At 38.0% G+C, this 21936-nt stretch overlaps 1 protein-coding gene across 2 annotated transcripts in view; it reads left to right on the plus strand.

Moving 5' to 3' along the window:
* TRIM33 (tripartite motif containing 33) overlaps positions 1 to 21936 on the plus strand; it is a 152028-nt gene that overhangs the window by 57548 nt on the left and 72544 nt on the right. For both annotated transcript variants that reach the window (XM_029227741.1, XM_029227742.1), the window contains exons 2-4: positions 15611 to 15729; positions 16148 to 16292; positions 16456 to 16588. In XM_029227741.1, the coding sequence (XP_029083574.1) occupies positions 15611 to 15729; positions 16148 to 16292; positions 16456 to 16588 (397 nt within the window). The remainder of the gene's footprint in view (positions 1 to 15610; positions 15730 to 16147; positions 16293 to 16455; positions 16589 to 21936) is intronic.

Consider the following 21936-nt stretch of genomic DNA (forward strand, 5'->3'; position numbering starts at 1 on the left):
ACAACCCTCAGAATGGGAGAAAATATTTGCAAATGAAGCAACTGACAAAGGATTAATCTCCAAAATTTACAAGCAGCTCATGCAGCTCAATAACAAAAAAACAAACAACCCAATCCAAAAATGGGCAGAAGACCTTAACAGACATTTCTCCAAAGATGATATACAGAATGCCAACAAACACATGAAAGAATGCTCAACATCATTAATCATTAGAGAAATGCAAATCAAAACTACAATGAGGTATCATCTCACACCAGTCAGAATGGCCATCATCAAAAAATCTAGAAACAATAAATGCTGGAGAGGGTGTGGAGAAAAGGGAACACTCTTGCACTGCTGGTGGGAATGTGAATTGGTTCAGCCACTATGGAGAACAGTATGGAGGTTCCTTAAAAAATTACAAATAGAATTACCATATGACCCAGCAATCCCACTACTGGGCATATACCCTGAGAAAACCAAAATTCAAAAAGAGTCATGTACCAAAATGTTCATTGCAGCTCTATTTACAATAGCCCGGAGATGGAAACAACCTAAGTGCCCATCATCGGATGAATGGATAAAGAAGATGTGGCACATATATACAATGGAATATTACTCAGCCTTAAAAAGAAACGAAATTGAGCTATTTGTAATGAGATGGATAGACCTGTCTGTCATACAGAGTGAAGTAAGTCAGAAAGAAAAAGACAAATACCGTATGCTAACACATATATATGGAATTTAAGAAAAAAAAAATGTCATGAAGAACCTAGGGGTAAGACAGGAATAAAGACGCAGACCTACTGGAGAACGGACTTGAGGATATGGGGAGGGGGAAGGGTGAGCTTTGACAGGGTGAGAGAGAGTCATGGACATATACACACTAACAAACTTAGTAAGGTAGATAGCTAGTGGGAAGCAGCCGCATGGCACAGGGATGTTAGCTCGGTGCTTTGTGACAGCCTGGAGGGGTGGGATAGGGAGAGTGGGAGGGAGGGAGATGCAAGAGGGAAGACATATGGGAACATATGTATAACTGATTCACTTTGTTATAAAGCAGAAACTAAAACACCATTGTAAAGCAATTATACCCCAATAAAGATGTTAAAAAAAAAAAAAAGAGCATTGGCTGTAGGTTCAGACATTTAGGTTTCAGACCTTGGTCTCCTCTCCCCTCCATTTACATTGTCATATAGTTTGAGAACATTATCTAATCTCTCTGAACCTCAATTTTTTCAACTTTGAAGTGAGGATAGTAATTGAACCTACTTTACAAAGTTGTTAGGAGGACTGAATGAACTAATAAATATAAATTTCCCAGTAAATACTACCTGATCTTACAGTGAAACCTTGTACTAATGCAAATATAGATATAATTTGATTATTTCCTGTCCCCAACACAGCCTTTGTTTTCAAACGGGCAGGTTAAAATTCTTACTGGGATAAGGGCAGAAGTACAAGGTAGAGCAAAGTTGGGCTGGAAAACATCTGACAAGGGTTGTGGGGTGACAGAGAGTTCCTGTGTCCCCAGTGTCTCCTGAGCCAATTTATGTGAATCAGACTGGAAAAAAAGGTGCCAACTAATAGAGATGCCTGGAATTTCTGAAATTTGACTCTCCAGTTTGTGTGATTCAATTTCAAGGCCTTTGCTTATTTTGTTAAGGCAAGGTTTTTACCTTATTTTAATTGACATAATTTTAATCATATCTCAAATTTCCCTTCATATTGTAATTAGAATGATTTTTAAAGCTGAAGTTTAATTATAATAGAACAGATTATTATATTTTTCTATTTTAATTTAATTTTTAATCTCTCTTTTATATATTTACTTTTAAGCCATGCATTTAGATATCAATATGTTTTATTGATGCCTTTGCTAATTAATTTTTGCATCTTCTAAGTATTTTTCCATGTTCTTAAATATCAGGTTGAACTGTATAAAATTACCATATTTGCAGGTCACAAGTGGTCAAATACTGGCAGTTTTATATGGTTCAGTCTAATGCTTTATTCTTACAGCAATGAATAAGTAGTTATATGTCTGATAATTTGATTTGCTTATATTCTTGAATAATAGCTTAATCAGGATACAGATTGCTGGTTGACTGTTATTTTCTCTAACAGCTTTGAAGATAAACATTCCTGTTATCTTTTGACAGTTTTTTTTTTTTACTGATGAGGTCAGCTGTAAGTCTGATTTTCTTCTATTACTAGTAGTTATTAAGAGTTTTTTTCGGGAGTTCCCTGGTGGCCTAGGGGTTAGGATTCTAGGCTTTTCACTGCCATGGCCTGAGTTCAATCCCTGGTCAGGGAACTGAGGTCCTGCAAGCCACATGGATGGCCAAAAAAAAAAAAAAAAAACGAAGTTCTTCATTTTTGCTATGTTTATGTGCGCACATTTATTTTTATTTACCCTGCTCAGGACTTGGATTGCAATCTGAGTGTTCATTTCTTTAGTTTTGAAATTTCCAACTGTTATCTCTTTAGCATTTCTACTTCAGTTCCTTCATGAACTTTTAGAACTTCTATTTGACACATGCTGGAGTTTCTCATTCAGTCCCCCCCCTTTTTTTTTTTCAGTATCCAAAATGTATTTATTGGGATGGTTTCCCATTCATCTTGATTCAGGGTGATTTTAGTGCTGCTTCTGTCTGAAGGAGCATCCTTCTGTAATCCTTGCTTTTTCCTCCTGTAGGCTGGCAGAATATAGTAGAGCAGCCAACACAAAAAGTGTTTGTGCATTGCTAAAGACAGTGGTGATTTTATAGCATCTTGAACATTTCACATCCATGAAATAGGAATTGGGGCTCTGCACCAGGTGCTTCTTCTTACGTTTCTTCTTCTTTTCTGGAGAGGGATGAAGGAGATCCTTTGTGAGAGGCTTGTTCTTGTGGGGAGGTTGTCACAGCCAGAAAGCCTCATTCAGTTCTTTAGCTTGCTTTTTATCTTTTGTGGTTTCTATCTCTCCTTATCTCTGTTGAATTCTATGTGATTTCTTCATATCTATCTTCTACCTTGATAATTTTTTTACAGTTATCACTTATTATTTAGCTTGTGTTGTGAGTTTGTTCAGTAATTTTATTTTCTTGATTCTTTTTCAGATCTACCCATTTTCATAGATCCCATTTGTCACTTTGTGAAAATTTTACACATATTTGAAGTCTTTATCAGACTGATTTGTCTTCTGTGGATTAGGTTTCTACTTCTTGGTGTATTGTATTTGTTGACTGTAATAGTACTGAAATTTCTTCATGTGCATTGTAGTCTTATTTATGAGCTTATCTTCAGTGGGAGTTCCACTTGTGCCTTGGGTTGGGAGGAGTTCTAATGAGATGGTTTTGTGTTTGTAAGGGTCCAGACAAGCTTCTTTTTGTTGTTGTTGAATGAATATGTGAATTTACTTATCTAAAGAGGAATCCCAGGAAAACAAGTAGCTGTTAGGCAAAAATAATGACTTTTGCCTCGTGGACATTTTGTTTGGAGTTCTGAGTTGATTAAAAAGGAGATTTTAAATAAGAACTTGAACTTAGGATAGAGAACAGAGGAGAAACGTTGAGTTCAGCCTTGGGAAAGATGACTAGTATGATGGACTGGTTTCCTTGGGTTCCTTCTGGGTCATAATAGATTTACTTCCAATTTTCCATTCAGTGTTTCTGAAATCTGAGAAAAACTGGTGCCAGGACACGAAGGTTCAGGGCTGGAAATTGCATCACTACATGAACCCTAAGTCATCCGGCATTGGATAGATTACTAGTTATTATAAAAGAATATAGCTCAGGAACAGCCAGATGGAACAGATGCATAGGGCAAGGTATGTGGGAAGAGGTGTGGAGCTTCCATGCTCACTGAGTATGTCACTCTTCCTGAATATCCCCAAGTTCACCAACCTGGAAGCTACTCCTAGACAAGCTTCTTATTAGTTTCTTGACTTGGCCTTTCTATGTACTGTGCAGATAGTACACACTTTGGTTATGTATCTATGCAGGAAGCTTGTTTGTGTTCAGACTTCTTGTGGATGACTCCACGGCTGGCAAGGATTTTAGGTTTTAGAGTACTTAAAGCCTGCCCTATGGCTTTATTGAGGGAGTTCAGTTTCAACTTTTAACCTTTGTCTTCCTATTCCCAACGGTGGTAACGATAACCCCTGTGGCCCACTTGCATCACTGCCTTACCACTTAGGCTTTGAGTGCCCTTTTGGTTTCTGGCACTTCTAATTTTGACTTCTTGGTTGTAGACTCAGTTATATATTTTTAGACCTTTAATTTGTTATATGTTAGCCATTTCTGTGTTGGAGTTGGGGGTCAGGTGGTCTTAGATTTGCTTAGTGATCCATCTTGAATGGAAGTCCACCAATTTAATGAAGCTAAATTCCAGTTAACAACACTGTGGAGATAAACTAGTTTGTAGACTTGTCTATTCTAGCCTTTAAGCACTCCCCCCAAAGATTATACATTTTAGTAAATTGACACTTAAATTAGTCTAATAGGTATGAATGGGTCTCTCAGAACATTGAAGTAATGAAATCAGTTCTAGGGACGTTATGCGTGAAACTTGGTCAGTAGGGGCTTCCCTGGCGGCGCAGTGGTTGAGAATCTGCCTGCCAATGCAGGGGACACGGGTTCGTGCCCTGGTCTGGGAAGATCCCACATGCCACAGAGCAACTAGGCCCGTGAGCCACAGCTACTGAGCCTGTGCGTCTGGAGCCTGTGCTCCGCAACAAGAGAGGCCGCGACAGTGAGAGGCCCGCACACTGCGATGAAGAGTGGCCCCTGCTCGCCGCAACTAGAGAAAGCCCACACACAGAAACGAAGACCCAACACAGCCAAAAATAAAAGTTAAAAAAAAAAAAACTTGGTCGGTAGCTTTGGCTCTGAAGTTTGGGTTTCAGTTTTGTATAGTAATGAAAACTCAACATGACAACTAGTACTGAGTGATTGAGTCAGGAGCACGCTCATCTGATCACTAATTACAAGGGCATTGTTACTCATAAACTCGAATGGAAAATGACTCACATTTTCAACACAAACATTTATATAATTTAAAAATTTATTTATAAATATAGAAGTAAATAGCAGAAAGATCCTTAAAGAAGCTTCAACTCTTTGTTTTGGTGGTAAGACACCTTGGCTGCTGGGTAATCTGACAGAAGCAAGTAGTCAGCATAGGAATGGGTTTGGCTGATGGTCTGCAGACTTAAATTTTCCTGTGTCTCATTGGGGGTTCTTTCATGCCTTAGATTTCTGAATTCCAAGCTTCTCTGAAAACCTTTATGGCAAATAAGAGTCTTTCTCAAATGTATCCCTCTATTCTTCCTGTACTTTGGGTTGTGTTTCTTCTGCAATGTTTAGGTATCCTTTTGCCATCTACATTTTTTGAAAAAGATAAAAAGTCGTAAACTGTGATGTCAGCTTGCCAGGTAGAAGTAGAAATTGTAAGAATCTGAGAATCAGCTTATTGAGTTCAAAAAACAAAACCTGGTATGACTTACATCAAATCATACATAAAAGTATAATGGATACTTTTATATATTGAATGTTTCTTGCTCAGAACAGAATGTCTCTTCAGAGATATTCCTTCAGAGTTATTCCTTCATTAAGATGTTACAAATTTCTTAAGAACTTTCTCAATATTTTACATATATATAATTATATATACATATAGTTATATATACATATAATTTTCTATCTATAGACTCCTATTCTTTTTTTTCCATTTGTGAACTTCGCACCTGCTCTTCTTGATTTGCATGCTGTTTCTTCCTTTCCTAGTTTTGTTGGGGGTCCCCAAGACCATCCTCAGGTTCAGTGATTTGCTGGAAGGACTCACAGAATTAAGAAAAGCTTATACTCATGGTTGATTTTATTGCAGTGAAAGGATACAGATTAAAATTAGCAAAGAGAAAAGGTGCATGGTGTAAAATCCAGGAGAAAGCAGATGCAAGCATCCAGGTGTCTCCTTTCAGTGGAGTTGCACAGGGAGAGTCTTAATTCTCCCAGTTACAATGTATGACAATATGCAGGAGGAGTATTGCCAACCAGGGAAGCTCACATGAACCTCTGTGTCTGGGGTTTTTTTAAAAATAAATTTACTTATTTATTTGATTTTTGGCTGCATTGGTTGGGTCTTCGTTGCTGCGCGTGGGCTTTTCTCTAGTTGTGGCGAGTGGCGACTATTCATCGTTGCGGTGTGTGGGCTCTTCATTGCGGTGGCTTCTCTCGTTACGGAGCACGGGCTCTAGGCGCGCAGGCTCAGTAGTTGTGGCACACGGGCTTAGTTGCTCCCTGGCATGTCGGATTGTGCCGGACCAGGGGTCGAACCTGTGTCCCCTGCATTGGCAGTTGGATTCTTAACCACTACGCCACCAGGGAAGCCCTTGTCTGGGGCTTTTTTTGGAGACTCAGTCATATAGGGATGCAGCATCCACAGAACTGATAACACCTACTTGGACTCCAGCCGACCTCACAGGTCAAACTGAATACAGATGGCCCAAGGCCTCAGGCAAACAGAAACGCTTTTATCAGGCATAATATTCCAAGAGTTCAAAGGCCATCTCCCATATGCCCATCAAGGGCTAGTGTTGAAGGCCTTCCTTAGGAATGTGTGGGGTTTAATGAACCCAGGCCAACCAAGCATACTCTTTCTTGCACATTAGTAAATGCATGTTGATTCTTCAAGACCATGTATAAATGTCACCTCTTCAGTGAAAACTTACCTTATTCACTGTAAGAAGTTAGTTGCTCGCTTATTTTTGCTCCTAAATTACTTATCCTCATCTCCTCTGTAGTTAATGCTGTAGGTTTCCGGGATTTTAAAAAATATTTATTTATTTATTCATTCATTCATTCATTGGCTGCATCGAGTCTTAGTTGTGGCATGCAGGATCTTTCATTGTGGTGCGCAGACTTCTCTCTAGTTGTGGCGCACGGGCTCTATAGTTGTGGTGTGCAGGCTCGGTAGTTGAGGCACATGGGCTTAGTTGCCCCATGGCACGTGGGATCTTAGTTTCCCAACTAGGGATTGAACCTGCTTCCCCTGCATTGGAAGGCGGATTCTTAACCACTGGCCCACGAGGGAAGTCACTCTACAATGGTTTTTAATTCATGCCATCTTAGATGTAAAAATATTTATATTCATTTTCCCCTTTCTCCTGACCATACTGTTTCTTCCTTTGATTCAAAAAACTGTTTTTATGCATTTCCTTTGAGCAGGATCTTTGTATGCATTTTGTATTATAAAAACAATATTTTGTTTTCATATGTAATGGTAAATTTGAGTTTGTTTTACCAATGTATGTATGTCTGCTGAGGGACTGATATTCCTGCTTTTAGCATGACATTTTGTTTTCTTTTTCCATTACAATTACTATATAAGTTACTGTCGTTTGTATATGTACAACTCTTTGCAGTCAAATGCTCTACCACTGAGCTATACCTCCTATATGTACAACTCTTGGACTGTTTATATTCTTGTCTTTGTATGCTGCTTCCTATAGTTGTGCGTGCTATAAACTATAAAAATCATATACTAGTCTTGAACCCTTTTTTTTTTTAATATACTGCAGTTTTATTTCAGTCACACAAACGAAGTTAGTATATAGGAAATTTAAATGAAACAGTATGGTAAAAATAGCTGAGAACCAAAAAATCTAAAAAGGAAGTACACCTAAAGGATGAGAATTCAATATGCACTAGTGTTTCATCTTTAGTTTTGATTGACACTTGATGCTTGCAGATTTCAAAACTTTGAGATCATGATGACTATTCTGAAGAGATTTCAGCACCAGCACTAAGATTTTGTACATTCAGTTGGTTTGCAGTTGACTTGTTAGCCATTTACATAGTGTATAGTACAGATTTGGCACAGGTCAGATCACAGTGTTGAAGGAAAGAAGTACCTTCCTGTAATTAGAAAGGATCCCCTGAACTGCACTCACCTTAAGACATCCAGTATACAGGAGCATGAAAACCATCATAACAATGTGGCTCCAGGGAAGATAGTTTTGATAAGGAAAATAGCCTAAGCTTCTGTTTCCCATTTTAATTACTGAAATCTCTAACAGTGACAGAACTGTCACATAGTCCAGTAAATGTATACAGTAATTCAGTCAAACTTCTTGGAAAGAACACATTTAGCAATCTGGGATAATGCAGAATGACAAGAAGTATAACGTGATTCAACACTGGTTCTTTTTGTCATTTTACACAGATATCATGTTTGTTCGTTTTTTTAATGACAGGATTTTTATTTTTATTTTTTAAATTTTTGGCCATGCAGCACGGCATGCAGGGAAGTGATCTCAATTCCCCAACCAGGATCAAACCTATTCCCTCTGCAGTGGAAGCCAGAGTCTTAACCACCGGACCACCAGGGAAGTCCTGACATGTTAATATTAGGCCAAAGCACAAAACGTTTAGTGCATAAACCAGTTTCTATTTTAAGATCTAGCATTTTTATTGTCTTTTATCTTAGTTTGTACCACTTTTACCCAGTACTCTATCCCAGTGTAGATTGTTTAACTTGATGAACAAAATCAAAAGTGATTTCTGACCAGATTTATGGGGGACATAAACATTTATATCATCGAAGTGTTTGCATAACCAAGAGTGCAGTAATAAATATGAAAATGCCTATTTCATTTAGAAAATAAGCTTGCTGCATCTTTTTTTTTTGAATTTTATTTTGTTTATTTTCTTATACAGAAGGTTCTTATTAGTTATCCATTTTATACATGTTAGTGTATACATGTCAATCCCAACCTCCCAATTCATCACCGCCCACCCCCCACCCCGCCACTTTACCCCTTGGTGTCCATATATTTGTTCTCTACATCTGTGTCTCTATTTCTGCCCTGCAAACCAGTTCATCTGTACCATTTTTTCTAGGTTCCACATATATGCTTTAATATACGATATTTGTTTTTCTCTTTCTGAGTTAACTTCATTCTGTATGACCTCTAGATACATCCACGTCCCTACAAATGACCAAATTTCGTTCCTTTTTATGGCTGAGTAATATTGTATTGTATATATGTACCACATCTTCTTTATCCATTTGTCTGTCGATGGGCATTTAGGTTGCTTCCATGACTTGGCTGTTGTAAATAGTGCTGCAGTGAATATTGGGGTGCATGTGTCTTTTTGAATTATGGTTTTCTCTGGGTATATGCCCAGTAGTGGGATTGCTGGGTCATATGGTAATTCTATTTTTAGTTTTTTAAGGAACCTCCATACTGTTCTTCATAGTGGCTGTATCAATTTGCATTCCCACCGACAGTGCAAGAGGGTTCCCTTTTCTCCACACCCTCTCCAGCATTTGTTGTTTTTAGATTTTCTGATGATGCCCATTCTAACTGGTGTGAGGTGATACCTCATTGTAGTTTTGATTTGCATTTCTCTAATAGTTAGTGATTTTGAGCAGCTTTTCATGTGCTTCTTGGCCATCTGTCTGTCTTCTTTGGAGAGTTGTCTATTGAGGTTTTCTGCCCTTTTTTTTTTTTTTTTTTTTTTTTTGCGGTATGCAGGCCTCTCACTGTTGCGGCCTCTCCCGTTGCAGAGCACAGGCTCTGGACACACAGGCTCAGCGGCCATGGCTCATGGGCCTAGCCGCTCCGTGGCATGTGGGATCTTCCCAGATCGGGGCAGGAACCCGGGTCCCCTGCATCGGCAGGCAGACTCTCAACCACTGTGCCACCAGGGAAGCCCCCTCTGCCCATTTTTTGATTGGGTTGTTTGTTTTTTTAATATTGACCTGCATGAGCTGTTTATATATTTGGGAGACTAATCCTTTGTCCGTTGATTCGTTTGCAAATGTTTGCTCCTATTCTGAGGGTTGTCTTTTTGTCTTGTTTTTATTTCTTTTGCAAAAGCTTTTAAGTTTCATTAGGTCCCATTTGTTTATTTTTGTTTTTATTTCCATTTCTCTAGGAGGTGGATCAAAAAATATCTTGTTTTGATTTATGTCAAAGAGTGTTCCTCCTATGTTTTCCTCTAAGAGTTTTATAGTGTCCAGTCTTACATTTAGGTCTCTAATCCATTTTGAGTTTGTTTTTGTGTATGGTGTTAGGGAGTGTTCTAATTTCATTCTTTTACATGTAGCTTTCCAGTTTTCCCAGCACCACTTATTGGAGAGACTGTCTTTTCTTGTGTATCCTTGCTTCCTTTGTCGTAGATTAGTTGACCATAGGTGCATGGGTTTATCTGTGGGTTTTCTATCCTGTTCCACTGATCTATATTTCTGTTTTTGTGCCAGTACCATACTGTATTGATTACTGTAGCTTTGAGTATAGTCTGAAGTCAGGGAGTCTGATTCCTCCAGCTCCGTTTTTATTCCCTCAAGACTGCTTTGTCTATTCGGGGTCTTTTGTGTCTCCATACAAATTTTAAGATGTTTTGTTCTAGTTCTGTAAAAAGTGCCATTGGTAATTTAATAGGGATTTCATTGAATCTGTAGAATGCTTTGGGTAGTATAGTCATTTTCACAATATTGATTCTTCCAATCCAAGAACATGGCATATCTCTCCATCTGTTTGTATGATCTTTAATTTCTTTCATCAGTGTCTTATAGTTTTCTGCATACAGGTCTTTTGTCTCCTTAGGTAGGTTTATGCCTAGGTATTTTATTCTTTTTGTTGCAGTGGTAAATGGGAGTGTTTCCTTAAGTTCTCTTTCAGATTTTTCATCATTAGTGTATAACAATGCAAGAGTTTTCTGTGCATTTATTTTGTATCCTACAACTTTACCAAATTCATTGATTTAGCTCTAGTAGTTTTCTGGTGGCATCTTTAGGATTCTCTCTGTATAGTATCATGTCATCTGCAAAGAGTAACAATTTTACTTCTTCTTTTCCAATTTGGATTCCTTTTATTTCTTTTTCTTCTCTGATTGCCGTGGCTAAAACTTCCAAAGTTATGTTGAATAATAGTGGCAAGAGTGGGCAATCTTGTCTTGTTCCTGATCTTAGAAGAAATGGCTTCAGTTTTTCACCATTGAGAATGACGTTGACTGTGTGTTTGTCATATATGGCCTTTATTATGTTAAGGTAAGTTCCCTCTCTGCCTACTTTCTGGAGGGTTTTTATCATAAATGGGTGTTGAATTTTGTCGAAAGCTTTTTGTGCATCTATTGAGATGATCATATGGTTTTTATTCTCCAGTTTGTTAATATGGTGTATCACATTGATATGCGTATATTGAAGAATCCTTGCATCCCTGGGATAAATCTCACTTGATCATGGTGTATGATCCTTTTAATGTGTTGTTGGATTCTGTTTGCTAGTATTTTGTTGAGGATTTTTGCATCTATATTCATCAGTGATATGGTTTGTAATTTTCTTTTTTTGTAGTATCTTTGTCTGGTTTTGGTATCAGGATGATGGTGACTTCATAGAATGAGTTTGGGAGTGTTCCTCCCTCTGCAATTTTTTGGAAGAGTTTGAGAAGGGATGGGTGTTAGTAGCTCTTCTCTAAGTGTTTGATAGAATTCACCTGTGAAGCCATCTGGTCTGGACTTTGTTGAAAGATTTCTAATCACAGTTTCAATTTCATTACTTGTGATTGGTCTGTTCATAGTTTCTATTTCTTCCTGGTTCAGTCTTGGAAGGTTATACCTTTCAAAGAATTAGTCCATTTCTTCCAGGTTGTCCGTTTTACTGGCATAGAGTGGCTTGCAGTAGTCTCTTAGGATGCTTTGTATTTCTGTGGTGTCTGTTGTAACTTTTCCTTTTTCATTTCTGATTTTATTTGAGTCTCTCCCTCTTTTTCTAGATGAGTCTGGCTAATGGTTTATCGATTTTGTTTACCTTCTCAAAGAACCAGCTTTTAGTTTTATTGATCTTTGCTATTGTTTTCTTTGTTTCTATTTCATTTATTTCTGCTGTGATCTTTATGATTTCTTTCCTTCTGCTAACTTTGGGTTTTGTTTGTTCTTCTTTCTGTAGTTCCTTTAGGTGTAAGGTTAGATTGTTTTTTTGAGGTATTTCTTGTTTCTTGAGATAGGCTTGTATAGCTATAATCTTCCCTCTTAGAAGTGCTTTTGCTGCATCCCATAGGTTTTGGATCGTCTTATTTTCATTGTCATTTGTCTCTAGGTACTTTTTTATGTCCTCTTTGATTTCTTCAGTGATCTCTTGGTTATTTAGTAACATATTGTTTATACTCCATGTGTTTGTGTTTTTTACGTTTTTTTCCCCGTAATTGATTTCTCATCTCATAGCGTTGTGGTCAGAAAAGGTGCTTGATATGGTTTCAATTTTCTTTAATTTATTGTGGCTTGATTTGTGACCCAAGATGTGATCTACCCTGGAGAATGTTCCGTGCACACTTGAGAACAAAGTGTAATCTGCTGTTTTGGAATGTCCTATAAATATCAATTAAATCTATCTGGTCTATTGGGTCATTTAAAGCTTCTGTTTCCTTATTTATTTTCATTTTGGATGATCTGTCCGTTGGTGTAAGTGAGGTATTAAAGTCCCCCATTATTATTGTGTTACTGTCGATTTCCTCTTTTATAGCTGTTAGCAGTTGCCTTATGTATTGAGGTGCTCCTATGTTGGGAGCGTATATATTTATAATTGTTATATCTTCTTGGATTGATCCCTTGATAATTATGTAGTGTCCTTCATTGTCTCTTGTAACATTCTTTATTTTAAAGTCTCTTTTATTTGATATGAGTATTGCTACTTCAGCTTTCCTTTGATTTCCATTTGCATGGAATATCTTTTTCCATCCCCTCACTTTTGGTCTGAATGTGTCCCTGGGTCTGAAGTGGGTCTCTTGTAGACAGCATATATATGAGTCTTGTTTTTGTGTCCATTCAGCAAGCCTGTGTCTTTTGGTTGGAGCATTTAATCCATTCACATTAAAGGTAGTTATCGATATGTATGTTCCTATTACCATTTTTTTAATTGTTATGGGTTTGCTTTTGTAGGTCCTTTTCTACTCTTGTGTTTCCCACTTAGAGAAGTTCCTTTAGCATTTGTTATAGAGTTGGTTTAGTGGTGTTGAATTCTCTTAGCTTTTGCTTGTCTCTAAAGCTTTTGATTACTCCATGGAATCTAAATGAGATCCTTGCCGGGTAGAGTAATCATGGTTGTAAGGTTCTTCCCTTTCATCACTGTAAGTATGTCACGCCACTCCCTTCTGGCTTGTAGAGTTTCTGCTGAGAAATCAGCTATTAACCTCATGGGAGTTCCCTTGTATATTATTTGTCGTTTTTCCCTTGTTGCTTTCAATAATTTGTCTTTAATTTTTATCAATTTGATTACTATGTGTCTCGGCATGTTTCTCCTTGGGTTTATCCTGCCTGGGACTCTCTGCGCTTCCTGGACTTGGGTGGCTATTTGCTTTCCCATTTTAGGGAAGTTTTCGACTATAATCTCTTGAAATATTTTCTCAGGTCCTTTCTCTCTCTCTTCTCCTTCTGGGACCCCTATAATGCGAATGTTGTTGCATTTAATGTTGTCCCCAAGGTCTCTTAGGATGTCTTCATTTCTTTTCATTCTTTTTTCTTTATTCTGTTCCTCAGCAGTGAATTCCACCATTCTGTCTTCCAGGTCACTTATCTGTTCTTCTGCCTCATTTATTCTGCTGTTGATTCCTTCTAGTGTTTTTTTCATTTTAGTTATTGTTCATCTCTGTTTTTTGTTAATTCTTCTAGGTCTTTGTTAAACATTTCTTGCATCTTCTTGATCTTTGTCTCCATTCTTTTTCTGAGGTCCTGGTTCATCTTCACTATCGTTATTCTGAATTCTTTTTCTGGAAGGCTGCCTATCTCCATTTAGTTGTTTTTCTGGGGTTTTATCTTGTTCCTTCATGTGGTACGTAGCCCTCTTCCTTTTCATCTTGTCTGTCTTTCTGTGAATGTGGTTTTTGTTCCGCAGGCTGCAGGATTGTAGTTTTTCTTGCTGCTACTGTCTGCCCTCTGGATGCTTGCTGCATCTTTAATGTCTTTACTAGTGGATGACAATAAGTAGTTGATAGAAAAAAAAGAACTATATACTTGAATTATGGTAGCGCATCCATCACAGGTTAATCTAGAAATGAAGTTTCTATAGAAACAGGAACTGTTTTAACAAGGAAAAAAAGTTCCCTCATTCAAACCTCTTTGAAGTGGTAATGGCTGCAAACTTGCAGCATTTAGGAAACTATGCTGTCAACAAGCTGTGTCTTACGAACCTATATTAAGAAATCCAGAAAGCAGATGAAAGTGGATTCTTCAAAATTTTAGTAAAACTACTGATAACCAAAGATTTCAAAGGAAATATAGCACATAACTCAAGCATAAATCAAGGTGGAGAGCATGGAGAATTTTTGATTTCCTAAATTTTCAAAAATTTTATCATTGCACATACAGGAATTCTCCCGTATTTTAATTTTAGAAGTTTCAAAGAAAATGGAGTGGATTACATACACAAATGTGAATGCCCACACAAACACGTGCAGACACACACACACACACACACACACACAGTGTAAGTAGAGTATATAGTTCCTTCTTCCCACCACCTAAGTCTCACTACCACTGAGCTGTACCTCCTGTATGCACAGCTCTTTGGACTGTTTATAGCCTTGTCTTTGTATGGTGCTTCCTATAGTTGTGCATAGTATAAACTGTAAAAATTATATCCTAGTCTTGAACCCTTTCTTAAAAGCAAGGATTGAGTCATGCTATGTTCTCAATTTTATGGCTGACATATAGTAGTCAGTTTGTTGTGTTGACTGTGATGCTATTTTACAGTTAAGTTTAACTTTCATATGTTAACCTCAGCAGGTTTATTCGTTCTGATAGATGCCAGAACACTAGCAGGTTACATCACAGATGATCTTTCTTCCCACATTAGCATGAATTCAAGTAGTTCTGAACAAAGTCAGAATTTATAAGTTGATAGATTGTGTATTTCTATTTCTGCTGTAACAGAATTGCCATAAACTTTTGTCTTAAAACAACATACATTTTATTTTCTTATTGTTCTTGAAGGCTGACGTGTGAAATCAGTTCTACTGTGTTAGAGTCAAAGTGTCGGCAGGTCTTGTTCCTTCTGGAGGCTCTGAGGAGAGAATCCATTTTCTTTTTCTTTTTCTTTTTTTCCAGCTTATAGTAGCCACCTGCATTCCTTGGCTGTGTCTCTGTTTCCAAAGCACATTATTCTAATCTCTGCTTTCATTGTCAATTGCCTTCTCCTCTTCTGTAGTCTAATCTTCTTCTGCCTCCATCTTGTTAGATCACTTGTGATGACATTTATGGCCTATCAAATAATCCAGGACAGCATACCCATCTCAAGATCCTTAATTTAATCACCCTCGCAAAATCTCCTTTGCTGTATAAAGTGACACAGGTTTTCCAAGCATTACGACCTAGGTATCTTTGGGGGCCGTTATTACAACCACATAGTGTAATAACGAAGCACCTTAAAGTTTTTTTGCCTATTAATGCTTATTTTCTCTTCCTAAATAAGGTATCATTTTTCCCCAATGTAATAACTTAGTGGAATAACTTATTTTACTCAGCTCTTAATGCTCATTTCTTTGTTCTTGTCTATGATATATGAATGAGTAGTTCCCATGTAGGCATCGTGTACAATTTCCTTATTTTTTCTGAAGAATATTTCTTAATGTTGTTGTTTTGTGTTGTAGTTGGTGTAATACGGTGCCCAGTATGCCGCCAAGAATGCAGACAGATAGACCTTGTGGATAATTATTTTGTGAAAGATACATCTGAAGCTCCTAGCAGTTCTGATGAGAAATCAGAACAGGTATGCTTCTCAATTTTTCTTTATATTCCTATCTTGATATGAAAATATGAATTATAAGAAAACATGCTTGAATTGTTACATAATTTAGGGTAGTTATGCCTTAGTTTCATCTTTCAAATTGAAAATGAAGGATATCTTTATTCTACACCCTCAGACCTGGTTAAATGAGATTAAAAGTCATTACTTAAAGATTCAAATCTTGTATAGATTTTGTGTTCTGAGACTTTTTTTTACCTACCTGAATGTTTGATCTGGAAGGGAAAGGATTTTGTTGAAGAGAAATGGATAACAAAATAATTTTATTCTAGGTACAGTGAATTAGTATATTTGAGAGCAAGTTAGAAAGTTTTCACCTTTTTGTTTTGTGGATCTATATTTTGTAAATTTAATGTAGCTTAGTATTTATTTCCTCCTTTAGGTATGTACTAGTTGTGAAGACAATGCAAGTGCAGTTGGCTTTTGTGTAGAATGTGGAGAGTGGCTATGTAAGACATGTATTGAAGCACATCAAAGAGTAAAATTCACTAAAGATCACTTGATCAGGAAGAAAGAAGATGTCTCAGGTAAGATAGAAGCAGTTTTAATGATTACTATTAATCTCCCTCTTTTGCCTCTATAGCATTTCTACTTATCTTTATAAGCTTTTGATGCCAATATCAGTAAGAATTTAGAAAGTTAGACAAAAATTTTGTTTAGTTTAAAAATATGTGTTTTATTTTACTGCAGAGTCTGTTGGAGCATCTGGTCAGCGCCCTGTTTTCTGCCCTGTACACAAACAAGAACAGTTGAAACTTTTCTGTGAAACATGTGATAGGCTGACATGTAGAGACTGTCAGCTATTGGAACACAAAGAACATAGGTACAGAAGTCATAATTGCTTATCAAGAAATATTATAAAAAGTTCTTGTAAAATTATTTTTCCTAAAGCAAGTATTCTATAATTTTGTTAGCATTTTAAAATTATCAGTTTTGTGTTTTATGTCTTAGACAAGATATATTTTTGATAAATTATTTAATGGTTTCCATATTCATACCTAATTGTTTTATGGATATTTGTTGAAAATGTATCAGTACATGGATTTGGGTTGCAAGAATGGAGTTATATTATTTCTTTGTATGCAACGCCTCTGGTTCAAATACACTTTTTTTCAAGTGTTCTATGGGATTTAGGCTCTGGGCTGTTGTCTTAAAAGGTAATATTTCCATGGGTGTGGCTAAGTGATACCCATTTTAACATCAAAGCATAAATATACTGCTTTCATATTGGATATACAGTTTGTAGAAAAACTAGGGATTTATAAGCATCTAAGTAGCATAATTAATAATTCATTAATACATAGCTTTGTCTTTCACCCTTCTTTTACCCTCAGGATACAGTAGTATTCACTTATCACCGGCCTGTTACATCTGAACTGTTCTGGAAAGTACTGAAATTTCTAGTCAGGTGTTAAGTTTGATTAACCACACTTAAATATTTGTTTTTTAACTCTAGGATGTCTTAGAGCTTTTAGTTCATTAGAGCCATTGGAATTTTTTGGAATCCTCTAAAAGAAGGGGATGCATTAATTCTGTTCACTAACAAGTATTGCATCTGTAGTTTGTGCCAGGCAGTTTTCCTAATGGTGCATGTTTGTTTAATTCACACCAACCACCCATGCAGTGTTGGTACTGATATCCTGACTGTTTTAAAGGTGAGCGAGAGTTCTTACAGAAAGCTTTAGTAATCTGTACAAGGTGTCCCCATAAGTGGTAGAGCCAGGATTTGAACTCCAGATCTATTTTAGCCCATATGCTCATTTTCTCCCATGTGGTATTCAGAATATAGAATACAGTGTATGGAATCTTTCAAACTTGACCTCATAGGGGTAATGCTCTTTTTTCTTTTCCAAGGCACCTCTTACTGTTTTACAGAACATTGGTGTAGAAATGCTACTTTAAACTTTTGTATCCTTTGTTACAAAATGTCTCATCTTACTTATGAATTGGCTAATGTTTTGCTTGAGGTGACTAATCTTGTGAATGCCTTCACCTGAGGTCCAGATCTTACCCTTGTCTTGTAATCTCAGTAAGACATTAAATTACTTTCTCACAGCTGCAGTCAGATCTTTGAGCATTTAGATTTCTTATGGCTTTTTACATTGATGGTGCGAAACAGAAAGAATAGGAACATGGCATCCTTTATCCTGTGAACAGATAGCTTCAGCCACTCCTCTCAAAGTTTAACCATGTTCCATTCTTCCCTTTCCTTCACCACTTTCCTTTACTACTCATATCCAACTCCTAATTATCTCTTGAATGTTCTTCCCTTTTCTTTCGTTTTTTCACACTGTGATTTTCCTGGATAGACTATGGCAGAACCAATGGCACTGGACTTAAAAGCCTAGGTTCCTGTAACTACAACACATTTACAACTAGTCTCCCTAGTTGTAAACTAGTTTTGAGTTTTATATTGTCAAATTAATTCTGTCCACATTGCTGCCAGTATCATTTGGCTAACATGTAGTTAAGCCCCACCCACCCCACCCCCTTTAAAAACACTCTTCAAAGATACCCCATAGTCAAAGTTTAAAGTGTTCATTATTGAGTCTTACCAGATTCTTTCTCTTTATCATCTGTACAAAAGTTAGGAAACAGTCCACAAGACCACCCTCTCTTCTAATACCAGCTGCAGAGTTCAGTAAAAACCCAAACATAGGGGATAACAGCATGCAGTCCACCTCATTAATATGATTTGTTATTACTTATACCTTCTTCAGTTAGAGTGGTGGCCTTGTAAACAGGATGCTTTCTGTTCACCTTGGAACCACCATCCATAAACCAAGCAGCTCTTTGTTAGCTAATAGACTTTATAGAGCACCACCTATGTGATCATAGCATTCAGCAGCTCCTCTGGTGGTTCAGAAGTTATATTTAGAGGAAAAGAGGCCAGCTACCTGCTCATAAATACAATAAATACTTCTTTGCATCCTCCTGGTCGCATGTTCCTGCACAGACCATCTCTGTTTATGTGGAATGCTTCTGGGCCTTGCCTTCGTCATTAGAGTGTTCCCCTGTCACCCAAGACATTATGAGTATTTCAGGTTTCATGGTTATTTTGTGTCCTTCAGTCATAGAGTCAGTCTCAGTGCTGAATGGCAAGCTAGTAATTTTCTCTTAAATGACATAAATTTTACCGTGGTATCCAGAACTTCTCTGGTCCAAAATCCTGGTGGGTCTCTGCTGAGTGGCACTGAGAGGTTTTTGCCATAAGTTTCAATCTGCGTAGGTACATGTTGCTGACACTTCCAGAATCATGTCCGAGTGTGGATCACAGGGGCACAAAAGCATCATGAGAAAGACTGCTTTTTGCAGTTCAGACAGTGGCTGCCTTTGTTCAGGCCCCCGTTCAAATATGACCTTCTTTTGGGTAGTTGTATAGATTGGTGCTGGTAATATTCCCAGATATGGAGGGTGTGTTCTTTAAAATTCAAATATACCAACCAAATGTTGGCTTCTTGTTTAGTTCTAGGGGTAGGTGGCAGAAGCAGTTTTTTTTTTTTCACCTTTGGAATGTCACGGGTGGCTCCTGCCTAGGTTATTCCTAAGAATTTCACCAGTTTGGACAGGTCCTTGGACCTTTGCTATATTTAGCAACAGCTTCTGTTGGTCATGTGTGTCGCCATTGCATCTGAGTCAGTCTTACCTTCATCTTTAGTTTCTGATATTATCATGAAATTAGTATAGTATATTTTTACACTCAGGACCTGCATCAAGTCTAACTCTCTTCTAAACAAATCATACCAGTAAGCTGGTGAATTGAAATAACCCTGTGGCAGTATAGTAAACATAAATTAGGGTCCTTCCACATCAAGGAAAATTGCTGTTTGGCTCTTTTTCAGAGTTAGAAAAAAAAATTGACATGTTCAGTCACTGAGTGCCACTCTTTTTTAGTCTGCTGTATATATTTTTTGTATTGTTGAAATCGTATCAAGGACTGCTGATGCTATGGTGGCACTACTTTATTCAAACTTTAATAGTCTGCTGTTACTCTTGATGAAACATTTACTTTTTTTCTTGATGAAACTACACATGGTTATTGTACAAAGAATTCATTGATACTAGCACTCCAGCTTCTAATTTGTCATTAAAGTTGTAATCTCATTTTATCCATCAGGTATCCTATACTGTCTCAGGTCTACAACTTCTGTGGACTTGGACAGTTTTGTTTTTTTAAAAAAATATTTATGTATGTATGTATTTTGCTGTGCCAGGTCTTAGTTGTAGCACGTGGGATCTTCAAGTTGCGACATGCGGGATCTTTAGTAGCGGCATGCAAACTCTTAGTTGCGGCATGTGGGATCTAGTTCCTTACCCAGGGATCGAACCCGGGCCCCCTGCATTGGGAGCGTGGAGTCTTAGCCACCGGACCACCAGGGAAGTCCCTGGACTTGGACAGTTTTAGTGATTTCCATGTCCCATGTCTAATCAAGACTTGCCTGAAGGTGAACCTGTGTGTCTTCTGTTTTACAGTACCAGTCAGACATAATATCCATTCCAGTGACATAGTCACATAAAGGAGAGATGTAACTACTTCACATAAAGTCTGTTCATATATTCCAACTTTCATCACCTTAATCCTATCAACTATCCCTCTCCTCCCAATCTAACCTTAGCTCCCATTAGGTCTTCAGCAGGTTTTAGAATCATGGCACATTGGGCCCCCATGTCAGGGAGTCCCGGAACTGTCTCTTATCCACCCCCTGGCTATTTTACCCACACAAGTGCATATTGCCTTGTGTTTTCCAGCTGGGGTTGAGCCAGAAAACCCTGGCCTCTCCTTCAGTTTTCAGGTTGATTGATCCATGGAATCGTTGCTCCAGGCAGTACAAGGTCAGGTTTCTCATTGTCATCTTTGCCCTCCAGCTTTTAAAATTTCTTCATACTGGGGTAAATACAACAGTTGTTTAATGCCCTTTAATGTTGGGGACCAGCAGTGGCTCCCATTGGTCCACCCAACCTCCCAAGAGTGCTACGTTAAGACCTTTGTTTCAACACCATCATTGTCTGCTTTATTCACTACCTTCCCCCCCTCCCTTTTTTTTTTTTTTTGTTATTTTTGTTTTTGTTTTTGTTTTTTATGGTATGCGGGCCTCTCACTGTTGTGGCCTCTCCCGTTGCGGAGCACAGGCTCTGGACACAGGCTTAGCGGCCATGGCTCACGGGCCCAGCCGCTCCGTGGCATGTGGGATCTTCCCAGACCGGGGCACGAATCCGTGTCCCCTGCATCGGCAGGCGTCCTCTCAACCACAGCGCCACCAGGGAAGACCCCCGCCCCTTCCCTTTTTAACAGCCACCTGAAGATTTCCATCCTGCTGGGATAAATCCCTTGACTCTCCCCTTTGTCTTTCCCTATTTTCTCATGAATCACTAGTTTTCTTAACATCTGTAAGGCCCATAAAGCTGAGACAAATCTAATAAGGCTTCTCAGATTATTGCTAGGTTTTGCAGCAGTAAAATTACATGGGGGTGCCCATGTACAAAGGTCCCCCTTAATCACATTATTTACCTTGATCTTAGTAGGAGGCATACTCAGTAGATGAACATCCTGCTCTGCATAATGCTCATCTGGCGTGGCTTGCGTGTGAGAAGCATATCAGCCAATTCTTCTGGGGAGTTCTATTTGGCATTTATAGGAGAAGGACAGTCGCCTGTCTGAGGGTAAAAAAAACCTCACAGGGGCTTTTATCCAGTCCACCAAGCTAGCTGTCCCCTCAGGAATCACCTGCTGTGTATCTAGGTTATGTATAGCCATCTGTGGTTCCATAGTGAGCTGTGGGCCCTCCATCAGCTCAAACATTGCTGTTCTATTCTGCAGCATTCAGAATCAACAATACTGCCTCTGAGTAATCAGTCACTCTTACAATATTTTAGTAAAGGTCTTTTTCAGGAAGCATACAATGTCAATCCACAAAATGAGATAATTCCTTAGCATTGTAAACTCTCGTTTCATTAGTTTCTTGATTTTGTCTTTCCTCAACCCGGACTACTTTGTGACTGAAGTCATAGAGGTGCTGTCTATTTTCCCAGCATAATTTTCCCCTTTGGAATGCTAGTGGCTGTAGCTCAGACTGGCTGAAATCTAAACTTTGCCCAGTGTCAGGATCTGTCCCAATACACTCTTTATTTTAGCTGCTACAGATAACAATAACCAAGGAATTGTTTCATTAC

Source organism: Monodon monoceros, unplaced genomic scaffold, assembly GCF_005190385.1.
Source record: "Monodon monoceros isolate NGI ecotype Baffin Bay Population unplaced genomic scaffold, NGI_Narwhal_1 Super_Scaffold_18, whole genome shotgun sequence".
Taxonomy (NCBI): Eukaryota; Metazoa; Chordata; class Mammalia; order Artiodactyla; family Monodontidae; genus Monodon; species Monodon monoceros.